We start from the raw sequence: 12,999 nt of genomic DNA on the forward strand, positions 1-12,999 counted from the left end.
GTGGCAGCATTTTGGGAGTCATATTGTCACCTCTGTAGTGTGGAGAAAATCTGAGGACTAAATCTGTAAATCTAATTTCCGTACTACAAAAATGTTCACCTGAGAAGATCCCATCAGAGCTCTGGAGAAAAGCGAACCCTACACTCCCAGGTGTAACATAGCATTTCTGTGCTTACCTGAAGCAGTGACTTTCCTCCTCATGGCGCTGAACTCAGGCCTGTCCATTTCTTTTGGTTTCTGATGCTGGAGCTGAACCCAGAGTCTCGAGCATGCTAAACCCTGTCTTCATTCCTCAGGAATCTTTGCCTGCGTGACAGAGGGAGATGTTTCATTTCAGTTGCTTCTGTTTTTAATGCAGATTTTCTACAAAGAATACATTCTGCCTCCTTCCTAATTCCTAATTTGTCTAGTTTCTGAAAAACTGAAAATGTGTTTTCTAACCACAGTTTCTTGTTTATCTGTCACCTAAAGCTTTCACTATTTAGTTTAGGTGTCGAAATGACAAAGTAATTCAAAATCATATTTTCTAAGGTATTTAACAATACACATCAGCAAACTATGGCCTTTGGACCTTGATTTAGTAAATACAGTTTTATTGAAATATAGCCACACCCATTTCCGTAGGCATCCTCTGGGAAAGTTGAGTAGTTCCTTAGTTGTCACACAGAATGGCTCCTAACCCTAAAGTATGTACTATCTGGACCTTTGCAGAAAAAAGATTACTGAGCTCTGATCTAATAAAACTTCAAATCTTAGGAAAAGCTCAATGAACAACTTCATAAAGCACAAAAGTGAAGTGAATGCCTTTCTTCCTAACAGGCCTGGCTTTCAGCAACTTCTAATTATTATACATATTGTTTGGTCCAACCCTTGAACATTAAGCTACCTACAAATTTAATTTACCAAGAGAAAAAGTCTTTCCAGAGCAAATACTTAGGAACAAAAGCTTGAAGGGCTGGGTGATAATCTTAAGTTTCGCTAATAATCAACCCGTCCATTCTTTACTGGTGAAACACTAATTCCAACAAAGCACTCCAGAGGCACAATTTTGTATTTTGTATGTTCTTCATACTAAAGTAAATTATGCAATCAGTAATTGATTTTATAAGGGTAAGCCAGTTTTTGTAGGACTGCATTGCTGACGTCTTGATAATTTTACTTGGGAGGTGTTTTATTTTTGTATATTTGTTTGATTTTGTTTTTAACACAACTTTTGTGGACACCCTGGGTGAGGAACTTCCCTGTCTATTTCCAGCTTACCTTTTTAGTGATTATAACTGCTTCCAGCTTTTCCTAACTGGCTTTGGGACCATTCTTGGCACTAAATAGTAAACCAGATGTCTGTCTGTTGTCAGCCGGTCTGAGCCATAAATCACATGGTGTAAATGCTCTGGGTGCCACACTCAGCCTGAGCCCTTTATTCCTTCCGTCTCTTCTTTGATGATGATGTTATCTGTCACAATTTCTGTAAGTTATGGTTTCTGGCAGGTATTTCCCTCTACTTTTTTTATTACTCAGAGAATCATAAATCCATTGTTGATTTGAGGTCATGCAGCTTAAGTAGGGCAGACATTTGTGGGTCCAGCTCTGTGTTCCCGTTTGCTAACCCTTGATCGTGGTCAGGATGCTCCATTTCCCTAAACATTACTTTCCATATCAGTACGAATTTTGGATAATAATACCTCTCCTTGGATTTTTAATTTTTAAAAAAGAAATGCCATGTAAAATGCTTATTAGCACAGTTACTTGGCCCACAGGGAAGTGATCATCTATCCTCATCAATAGCATTTTCACTTAGAATATCAATCCTGTACATTACAAATGGGGCACGCATTAAAGAGCACCAAAGCTTTTACTGTAATAAGTTCTATTAACATGAAAGATTTTGACTCATCACAAATGAATATGACTGAATATGTAATATGTACCTATTACAAATTTTTATGGAATAGTCATATTTTAGGGTGGATATTCTAGGAAACCAAATAAAATAGTTGTACAGTAAGATAATCAAAATAGGATGTCTTTATAAATAGCCTGGAATAGTTCCCCAGATGCAACTTCAGTAAAGGAAATCAAGGGCTGACCTGGGGTTAATTCCTTGGTATGATTCACTTGACGCTGGAAACCCCAGCTGCACATTTTCCCATTCCCCCTTCGGTAGAAAAATTTACACAGGGGTAGAATTACACTCCTGAGGCCATTTTCTTAAAAAAAAAATTTTTTTTTAAGTATTTTAAATTTGGATAGTGTGTAATCTTGGGGCACTTCCCAGGTTTTGAAAATGGGCTCAAAATTTTTGATGGGATTATTTGGCTGAAAAATTCTTGGCAATTTTCCTTATGACAGAAAATAGGTCTCTTTGGTTCCTATATTTGGATGAACAATTCCGTATCTTTTTCTATATTGGTAACACTGGCTACAAGAATTCTTTGCTAACTGAAGGGTGGTGTTTTCCATCTTCCTCACTTTCCTAAAGAAACAAAGCAAGACAAAGTAAGAGACTTCAGAGCTTACCTGCCTTTCTCGGTACTTTATTACTCCTAACTAATTTAAAGTAGTTGGTTTATTACTTTAACTCAGAATTAGTTTCCTTTTCTGAGAACTACAAGAAAGGAGAGCAGTGATTACAGAAGATAAAAATCATCAATTCATCTATGGTGGAGAGTATTTTTGAATGTATCATGTTTAGAGATGTTTAACTAGACCACAGCACTGAATTTACTGTGAGGATCGTTCCATATTTTGCCTTCAAGGAGCATTAAGTTTGGGGCCTGCCATTTTCTGAAATTCCAAGCTGTGTTATTCATAGATTTTTATTTGTGTTGCTGGCTATAAAATGTATGTAAAGATATGTATAATATTAGGAATGTACAGCTATCTTTGTTATTATTTATAACAACTTAGCAAAAACCTAGCATGCAAAGGGCAGTAGGAGGAAAAGGTCACATCAGGTGGGAATTTGTAGCTAGTAAATCAAAACTGATTATGGGGCCGGGGATTTAGCTTGGTGGTGTAAGCTCCTGCCTGGCAAATGAGAGGCTGGGAGTTTGATCCCTGGTACCAAAAAAACACCACAATACCCAAAACCAAAACTCATTAGTGTTTTTTTTTGTTTGTTTTTTTGGTCTTTTTCATTTTTACCGGTACCAGGGATCAAACTCACGACTGCCTGCTTGCAAGGCAGGCACTTATGCCACTGAGCTAAATCCCCAGCCCCTCATTACTGTTTTATGTATAGGGTTACATTGGTAATTTGTTTGAAAATAAAATGAGATATAATGTAGAAAATGCCAGAGCCTATTATATATGGTAATAGTGATATTTTGTGGGAAATTTTGTTTCAGTTCTATATTTATTTTGCACACATAGTATGTGTTTTGGGTTGTGCTATAAACTGTAATCTTGCTATGATTTGTTAAAAAAAAACACTAAATCTGATGTGTGGGTGGTTTTCTGTTTCCCGGGACTGGTTTCCGTTTCCTTCTACTCGGAGATGGTGCAGGTAAATTCGAATACTAACCTGGTCAGAGTGTGGCATTAACCAAGTGTGGAATGGGTGACTGCTCATGGAAATTAGTGCCTTACGTGACAATGATGGTGATGCCGGATTTTTCTCATGTTTTGTTTTGTGTTGTTTGTTTTGGGTTTGTGTATATTTCCAATCTTTTTATTTTAGAAAATATTGATGCTGATGGACAGGGATTTTGTCAAGGAGGATTCAGCATTGATTTTACTAAAGTAAGTTCTCATTTTAAGACTGAACAAGATTGAGCTCTACCTCGCTGGCTAAACTGTGCTTCTGATAAACTGGTCACTACTGCAGCTTCTTCTTAACCGTTACCCTTTAACCAAAGAGCCGATGAGACACACGCTTCCTGTCGGCCCTCTTTGCCTTACATTATCCCCATGCAGGGTGCCCTGCTTATCTGCCCTAGGGAGATGGCCTCAGGGACACGGAGGAGAGCAGAGATGCTCCTCCAGAAATGCCAGGCCACCCTTATGACTTCATATTACATTGCCATGCATGGGAATTTATAGGATAGGAAAGTTTTCCATTTTCAGCTGCAATGGTTCTTCCCAAAGGCCACCAACGGGAGCTTTATTCTAGAGTTTCGTTTCTGCAAACATGCATGTTAGTGGCCTGTGACAGGTACACGGTGTGGCTGAGGCAGTTTAATGATGAGAGAAAAATCTCAGGAGTGAGCAGGTGCAGAAGGCCGAGGCAGGAGGACCACATGTTTGAGACCAGCCTGAACTGTATGAGACCCAAACAAATTGAAGAGAATCACATATGCAGAACTCTTCATATTTTTTAAACTAAACTAATACATTCTTTTTTCTTGGTACTGGGAATTGAACTTAGTATCTTGTGCTTGCCAGCCAGGAACTGTGCCCCTAAACTCCATCACTGGCCCTAATATACTCTTCAGAATTGATAGGTTTTTGTTTTTGTTTCTTTGTGTTTTTTTTTTTTTTATTTTTTTATTTTGCACTACTGGGGATTAAACCCAGGACTTTGCAAATGCTGGGCAAGCACTGAAGGGATAGTGTGGATCCCAGTCTTTTTAAATTTTATTTTGAATCAAGGTCTTGACAGGTTGACTAGGTTGGCGCTAAGCTCCTGCCTCGGTCTCACAAGTAGCTGGAAACATAGATGTGCCCCATCATGCCTGAAGAAGTCTAGAGATGTTTTTAAATCTTTTTTTCTAAAACTGTATTTGTATTAAATTTTATTAAGTAAAAGTTTTTACTTTATATTTTGTGGCATATTTTAAACATCAAATTGAGAATATTCATCCCTCCTAAAGAAATTGCAAAAACATATGGATTGTTTAAAGGCGAGCTCCCTTAGAAAGCTTGGCATGGCTTTCTTGGAAAATGTGAGTGAGAAATGCCATCCATTTATGAAAACAGCAGAAACCCAAGTCATGTGATGCTGGAGAAGGAGTTAAGCATTTCTTTATTTTTTATTTATTTATTTTTATCAGTACCAGGGATCAAACTCCCGACTGCCTGCTTGCAAGGCAGGCGCTTATGCTGCTGAGCTAAATCCCCAGCCCCTACATTTCTTTATTTTTTAAAATGTATTTTATTTTTGTTCAGTTAAATATTTTTCTGCACTAGGTACTGATAGCACGAACTTTCCTTACTAGGTAATTGACTTTGGAGTGACTCAGTTTTGTATTATGTTACTTGAACTTTAAGGAAGCCAAATAAAGGGTGATAAAGTATCTGCATAAATATTAGGCTTCAACTCACAGGATATATTTTCAAATAGACGTTATTTCAGAATAAAAGCATCCCTGCTCTCTGTACCTATGCAACCATTTTCCCAGAAATATCTCATAATGTGCAATTATCGATAAATTAACTTTTACTTTCTTAGACCCCTTTCTGAAAAAATGATGTCATTTTAAGAGGAGGCGACTTGCAAGAGTCTTTCCCATGGCAGGGCAGGGAAGTGCTACACTCTTTGGAAAGGGGAAACGTTCCCTTGACTCCACAAGAAGAACGTGCCAAAGCATGGTGTTCAAATGCGCAGTTCTCTGCCTTAGACGCTTAGGTCTTGACACAGGTGTGAGAAAGGCCATCAGGTGTAATTGGTAGAAATCTACGCCCTCACTCCATGCCCATCTAGCTCCATCAGACACTAACTAGTTTTCCTTTAGCAGAACATTCCAGAATGGTTACTGGAAAGACAGTGTGCCTGTGTAGTCACACATCTAACACAGGAAAGGAGTAAGTGACTTTTGTTCCCTACTGGAGCCTGGTAGTACTCTATACCAGTATTTCATGCAAAAAAATGAAAAATGGCTAAACCCTAGAGAAAAAAGTTCTCGTATATATTAAATGAGCAAATTATAATTTTTCTTTTCAGTTTTATTTTAGAAAAGGCACAGTGAAAACCACTGAGTTAGTTAAGATTGCGGTTTATGATTTTATTTGCTGTAACATGTATGATATAAATGGCATAAATGTCTTTCTTTCATGGTCATTGTATTGATTTCTGCTTTGAAAGTGACTTGCTTTTAAGCACCCACTCTTCTGTTGTGTGGTTCAATCTAGGCTGACAGAGTTCTTCTCGGTGGTCCTGGTAGCTTTTACTGGCAAGGTAAGCCAACCCATATTACATCACCCATCGTGCATTTGTTTCTGGTTCACCTGGCTTGTTATGCACCTGTGAAACTTTTCAAGTTATTGTTTTATTTTAATTTTTTTCCCAATGCTGGGGATTGAACCCAGGGCCTTTGCACTGAGCTACATCTTCATCCCGTTTTTAAAATTTTTTTTTTATCTTAGGCAAGGTCTCAGTAAGTTGCTAAGTTGTCCAAAAGGGGCTTGAATTTGGGATCCTCCTGCCTCAGCCTTGTAGAGTGCTGGGATTATAGATGTGTACCACCACACCTGGTTATTTGCTATTTGCTTTCCTTAATTTATCACTGGGGACACACAGTTGTTTAGCTGGTTAACACTAAAATGATTAATTTTTGCTAAAGACCACTGCTTACACGGTTATAACTTACCCTTATCGTAGGAGCATTCAGGACTCAGACATTGTAGGTATCTGAAATAACTAGAAAACTGTATCGATTTGAAAGCACTTCTCAGTTTTGAATTTTACTTTTATGGTCTCCACTGTGCTTCCACTACCTGGTTCCTTGTAGGGAGCCCACACTTGCATTTGCTTTCTGGAAAGAAAAACGAAAAAGGAATTTGTAAGTGGCCCAGGCTGGGCTCCAGCCTTCAGCTTTACCACGTCAGGGTTTACAGATGGCCCCAGCATACCCACCTCTGAACTGTCTTTAAGAGATGCGGCTCTGGATGTGTTTAAATGCCTTGTTCTCCTAGTACCTTGGGTGTGACATGAGATCTTCATGTATTCCTATTTATTCTAAATTAAGCCAAATGGATACTGTCAGTACTGTCCACTGGAATCCTTTTATAAGTGCTCTGTCACATATAACTGAAAGACTGAGGGAATTGGGCAATAATATTCTAGCAAGATTAAAATCAGCTGGACGTGAGTGGTGCATGACTGTAATCCCAGATACTGGAAAGGCTGAGGCAGGAGGCTGACAAGTTGGAGGCCAGTGTTGGCAATTTAGTGCGGTCTCGTCTCGAAATGTAATTTTTCTTGAAGACCTGAGTATGTAGCTTAGCATCAGGGTGGTTACCTAACATGCAGGAGGCCCAGGGTTCAACCTCTGATACCACACAAATACACACACACACCCCAAACTTATTCAGCAGCTTTCACCCTCGATAAACAAGTACATTGGAATGAATTTTTTCTTCACAGATCTGTTTTGTAAGAATAGAAAAAAAAGGCAGCATTTTATTCCTAACAGATGATCCATTTTGCCGGGTCCTCTGATCTAAGCAGGATTTACTGAATTCCTCAAGTGTTTGCAGAACATTTTAAGCACAGGTAGTAAACTCGGCTGGACAGAAAGTATTTCTAGCTGTGTAATTTGACAAATTCGATCCACATTTCAGCTCGTGAATTTCTTTCTAAGGCAGCAGAAATGAAGAATTGTTTTCCCCACGTTAGGGAGATGCATGATGGCACTGGATAAACTTCTCAGGGTAACAGCATGGGGGCAAGTGTTTATTATGAAACAGGGTCTCCCTAAATCACTTTGTTGCCCAGGCTCGGCTCAAACTTTCAGCCCTCCTGCCTCAGCCTCCCAGCACGCTGAGGTCACGCCTGCACACGGATTTTTGTGCGATCATCTCCATTTCTTGGCTGCTCGGTAATTTCAGTTTGTGAGCAAAAATGAACTCACTCATTCAGGTTGCTTCATAAAGCTGTTCCAGCAACCAGCTAAGACCCACTAACCTCTGAGGATAAAAGGTCGCAATATTTACTTATTTCAGTTAAAGTTTTTTCAAGTTTTAAGGGTACCACTGGGAAATAGCTCATGATTTAATTATTCCATTTGTATGGCACTGACTTCCAAAATTAAAACAAATCTCATTTTAAAATTTTTATTGGTATAGGCTGATTGTAATTACCGATCCAAAGGAAAGGAACAACTATATTTGTTTCATTTTTTTGTCCTTTAGGTCAGCTCATTTCGGATCAAGTGGCAGAAATCATCTCTAAATATGACCCCACTGTCTACAGCATCAAATACAGTAACCAGCTGGCCACTCGGACCGCACAAGCAGTTTTTGATGACAGCTATTTGGGTAGGTAAAACTCATTTGATGGTGTTGGGGTATAGTTGTCTTATAATTCGCATATAGAATTTTAAGTAGAAAAAAAATTGTTATGTGACGTAGAGTAAGTTTTTTTAAAATACGAAGGACACAGTTTCAAAATTCTGTTGAATACTAAGATTGTGTTATATTTCAGTAATTGGTTTATTTTGCAGCAGGAAGTTGGTTTTGTAGACAGGGCCTCACTGTGTAGTCCAGGCTGGCAATGAACTCGTGGGCAGTCGTCCTGCCTCAGCCTCCCTGGTGCTGGGATTTCAGGTGAGCACCACCACGCCTGACCAGTAATTGAAGAGAGAGAATTCATTCAGTGATGACCTTTAAGACATGCTTGCTTTCAGCCCCTGGTGGCGGAGCTGGTGGGGGTGGCTGTGGATTTGGGGGCCTCAAGAAGGAAGCATAGGAAGCTGACTTGGGTGAGGCTTTTGGGTTGCCATGGCAACCAGAAGCAGGGGCTTCCTGTCTCACGTCTTCTCTTTGTTCCTCAGCAGGGTGTGGGCATGCATGTTTGTTGAATGAATAAATGCCGTGCCAAGTGTTTTGCACCCATATCTCATTTGAAAAAAAAAAAGACATGCTTGCTTTGCTTGAGGGCTTTGCGGCTTTGTCTGTGTGCTCTCACTGAGCCCTCCCAGGGCTGTGAAAGGCCCACCTGCTCCAGCCCCTGCCTCCTTCCTGGCTTTCCTCAGGCTGGAGCTCAGGCTGTCTGACCTGGGGCGGTAGACAGTGTGAAATCTCAGCTGGCTTCCGAGTGTTCATCAGAGCTTGTGCTCTGTGTTCACATTTCCTTCTGATTTATGAAGACAGGATGCACACAAGAGAAATAGTTCAGAGCTTGCTGATGGAGAGGATCTTTTTATCTGTTGCCCCTTACAGCAAATTGCAGATTCACCCAGTTTATAACAGACTGCTTTGTAAAGTAAACAATCCTATTTTTCTAATATAGACACCCTATATGAGTATCAAGTGATTTCTTTTATTTTCCTTTAATTAATTAATTTTTTTTATATTGGGAATCAAACTCATGACTTCTTGCTTGCCAGGCAGGCACTGTGCTGCTGAGCTGTATCACCAGACCACAGGTTATCCCGTTTAAAACGCATTTATCATAGCCAGGTGTACTGGCTTGCTTTTGTAATCCCTGCACTTAGGGGAAGCTAAGGCAGGAGGATCACCAGGAGTTCAAGGCCATCCTGGCTATGTGGGGAACTACATAGCGAGACCCTGTTCTCAGCAAACTCGGTTATCCTCAGACCCAGCATGGCTTATGCTGAGGGTACAAGACATCACCCCCAGGGGAGGAACTCAGCTTGCTGAAATCTCCCTTCTCACCCCGCTCCCTCTGGCTCCCTTGCAGGTTACTCGGTGGCCGTGGGAGATTTCAACGGTGACGGTGTTGACGGTAGGCAGCCTTTGAGTCGCTTGTAGTCGTTGAGCCTTTGTAATCCGGGACCCTAGTGTTTCTCTAGCACGTGGATACCGTGTTCATGGAGGACCGACTGCGGGGACAGCGCCCCCCAGCGGCTCCGGACAGGTCCTCACTCCTGATGGTCGCCTGCTGGCCCAGTGCTGTGGCTCCACGGTGACTTGCCCTCCCGGAGAGCTTCCCCCTCTCCCTTCCCCTCTCCCCACCTCCCTGCATGTCAGGTCCGCTCTGCAGCTGCACAAGCTCCATCTCCCATGCTGCGGTGTATTTTCTTCACCGTGCAGTATCTTGGTGTATCTCACGTAACATTATGTCTGGAGATGCATGCACTGGCCTCGCAGAGCCTGGGGTTCATCCTTCCTCACAGCCCCCAGAGCTCCAGGGGCACCCTTGACCCGCCCTGGTTGTGATTGTCTCTGGGCCACAGCAATCCTACAGCATTACTGTAAATAGTTTTTCCCACTTCTCAGCTAACCTGTCTCCGCTAACAAGAGTACAGGTGATTTGAGGAGCTATTTGTGTATATTTCATCCTTAAGATGAAAAACACTGTTTTGTAAATCTTGTTTTCATAGCTTAAAATGCTAGGGTTATTTATTACAGTCTCAGGTTTATAAAATTTCTCATTTTGTACTGAAGTCATGAAAGTAAAGCTCTGCCATAGCCATTTCCGCTGCTGTGTCCGATGTTGGTCCTAAAAATGTGCAATTGAGTAGTTTCTTTTTCTTTCTTTCTTTCTAGACTTTGTTTCCGGAGTTCCGAGAGCAGCAAGGACTTTGGGAATGGTAGGAAAGACTCAGAAGTGTTTCAGAAAACCTGTGCTACCTGTGTAGAATGTGATGTTTCACATACTTTGTTTTGCTTGTGCAGGTTTATATTTATGATGGGAAAAACATGTCCTCCCTGTACAACTTCACTGGTGAGCAGGTATGCCTGAAGGTGTCGCCTCTCTTCCTTTATAAAAACAGTGTCTGTTCACTAGGAAGGCTTTGGAAAATAGAAGTGTCAGAGCCAGCTATGGTCTGTCCCCACAGCTCATCCATCAGAGACTCAGTGTGGTCTGTATTACCTTTGTGTCTGTGGGAAGTGTATAGTTAAACAAAAACTGGTTTACTTTTAATTTTTCTGTTTGCTCTTTTGGATCAGCATTGTATTATCTCTGTTTTCTCGGGGGTGTTGAAATGGTTCAGTGAATCCACAGTGTTCAGTGTTACAAATAGAGATTATATGTATTTCACTTTTGTTTTTAACTGGATCATTTCATACCATGGCTTGTTTTTGTTTTCCTTTTTCTAGGGGAAAAAAAAGTCTTGCACACAAAAGATGACAAAAATTTCCCACTTTTCCCTGATGATACTAAATCCTCTTCAGGAGGTGATCTGAGTGTTTTAATTTACTAGAAATGAAAGGGAGCAGAGCACAGACTTGTGTGTGATAAGTGTTGCATGTAAACTTTCCTTGCACGACATGAGATAAAATATTCTGGTTAAACATAGTTTTTTTAAGTGCTAGACAGTCTCTGTAAGTGTAAGCATTTTATAATAGTCTAGGCTGTCCCTTAGAGAAGGTTAGATACATTAGTAATGATAAAGAACCAAGCAGTAAGCAGAGAAAACGGAGTCATGCTATTTTGCAGCTCTTGGTTGGCTCCAGCCTTCTGTGCCGTGGAGGTCTTGAAGCTTGGTTGAGGATGGGCAGGAGGGTAGCAGCCGGCCTGGTGGCCAGGGGGTCAAGAGGCCACAGCTGACCAGCAGTCAGGGTGCTGCGGAGTGAACCTTTCTGCCGTGTGACCCCTGCAGCTCCGGCAACAGGTCCCCCGTGCCTCTGGACTTTTGCCTTCAGGATGCTGCTGGCCTTGTCCCGCATGGCTGTCTGGGCAGTGGGGCAGCTGAGGGTGAGGACAGAGCTGGACTCCCTGTGCCTCATCTGCTGTCACAGTACTGGACACAGAGTTGTCCTGGCTTGTGCATATGAGGGAGGAGGACACAGCTCATCTCCTCACGGTGCTGTTGCTGTCCTGAGACCCCAGTGAGGAATTTTCCCAGGGCCCAGGACAAACCCCTCTCCCCGGCAGGTGCACCCTTTCTCACTCCTTCGGGCCAGGCAGCCGTCGCCTGGGGACCAGGTGTGCTGTCGCCTCTTCCTGTCTGCACAGCAGGGCACTCTGCAGAGCCACTGTGCTCCCCACTTAGCTCTGCCCCCCAAATTCAGCACAGCCACCCACTCTCCCGCGCACAGTGTCACCCACAGTCATTGGTGATATACAGATCTTATTGCATCCTGACTGCAGCTGCTCGCAGTTTGCTGCATGGCGTGCTATCTGCTGCCCTGTCTCAGCTTTGTCTTGGTCGCTGTAAATGTGTCTCTCTCCTCACTTTGATCGGCACACCGGGGGCTTTCTGTGGATTTTTCCTTTCCAACTTCATCTCCAGCTGGGCTGTGCTGGCCAGGGGTGCCCAGTGGCAGAGGAGGGGACATTCTGTCTTCCTGTGGGGAACAAGCCCATAGCAGACACACACATTTATACTGTATGTAACGTAAAAGCCAAACCAGCCAGCAAGTAAGCCATTGAAGTGAGAGACAAGAGGAGCTGCAAACAATAACTTCTTTAGAGTAACAGAGGTCACCCTCAAGACAGCAGTTCTTTTCTCTTAAGAGCCACGCGCCACTACCCCTCCACACAGGCAACCTGGACACTTCTGGGGTGCAGTGGAAAAGCTTGCCATTCATCTGGTGCGTTTGGGGGAGCATCGAGGAGGGGAGGTGATTGGGTCTGGCCCGGCAAGGGGAGTCGTCTCCGCTTAGCCTCACAGTATGTGCAGAGGATTTCACAGGGATGCAGGCGGTGTGCATTTCCCCTACAGACGAGGAATTTAGGAAGTGAGAGGCTGGTTCCCAGGTCACCACTGGGCTAGTAGAATGAAGAAAGGATGCTCAGCGAACCCCGTTATGCAGCTGAGGGCCACCCACACTTCCCATGCAGCACTTCCCTGCAGCACACGCGAGCTGTCTGAGCCCGCTGGGTGAAACATTCCTGTTTCATTTTCTTACTCAGATGGCTGCGTATTTTGGATTTTCTGTGGCTGCCACGGACATTAATGGAGATGAGTAAGTTTTTAAAAATGTTTCCAGAAACCGCTTCCCTCTCGGGTTTATAAACGCTTTGCTGAACTGAACGTTTTTCCTTCTGTGTCTTCTGTCCCCTTTGCTGACCTCCCATCTACCTCAGGCTGCCATTCCAAGCAGCCTTCATTGGGAATGGCACTAGTAAATCTCTGTGGTTTTTAAAAATAGCCTTTGTAACATAAGGAGGAAAAATTCAGTGTGATATGTTACCTGTAGTCTTTCAGA

At 42.4% G+C, this 12,999-nt stretch overlaps 1 protein-coding gene across 3 annotated transcripts in view; it reads left to right on the forward strand.

Annotated features, from left to right (window-relative positions):
- Itgav (integrin subunit alpha V) overlaps positions 1–12,999 on the forward strand; it is a 76,859-nt gene that overhangs the window by 30,899 nt on the left and 32,961 nt on the right. For all 3 annotated transcript variants that reach the window (XM_063259411.1, XM_063259413.1, XM_063259412.1), the window contains exons 5-11: positions 3,680–3,741; positions 6,070–6,115; positions 8,071–8,196; positions 9,581–9,625; positions 10,390–10,433; positions 10,519–10,575; positions 12,704–12,756. In XM_063259411.1, the coding sequence (XP_063115481.1) occupies positions 3,680–3,741; positions 6,070–6,115; positions 8,071–8,196; positions 9,581–9,625; positions 10,390–10,433; positions 10,519–10,575; positions 12,704–12,756 (433 nt within the window). The remainder of the gene's footprint in view (positions 1–3,679; positions 3,742–6,069; positions 6,116–8,070; positions 8,197–9,580; positions 9,626–10,389; positions 10,434–10,518; positions 10,576–12,703; positions 12,757–12,999) is intronic.

The sequence above is a fragment of the Cavia porcellus genome, unplaced genomic scaffold (assembly GCF_034190915.1).
Source record: "Cavia porcellus strain 051 isolate PalLab524CR breed Dunkin Hartley unplaced genomic scaffold, mCavPor4.1 scaffold_12, whole genome shotgun sequence".
In the NCBI taxonomy this organism is placed as follows: domain Eukaryota; kingdom Metazoa; phylum Chordata; class Mammalia; order Rodentia; family Caviidae; genus Cavia; species Cavia porcellus.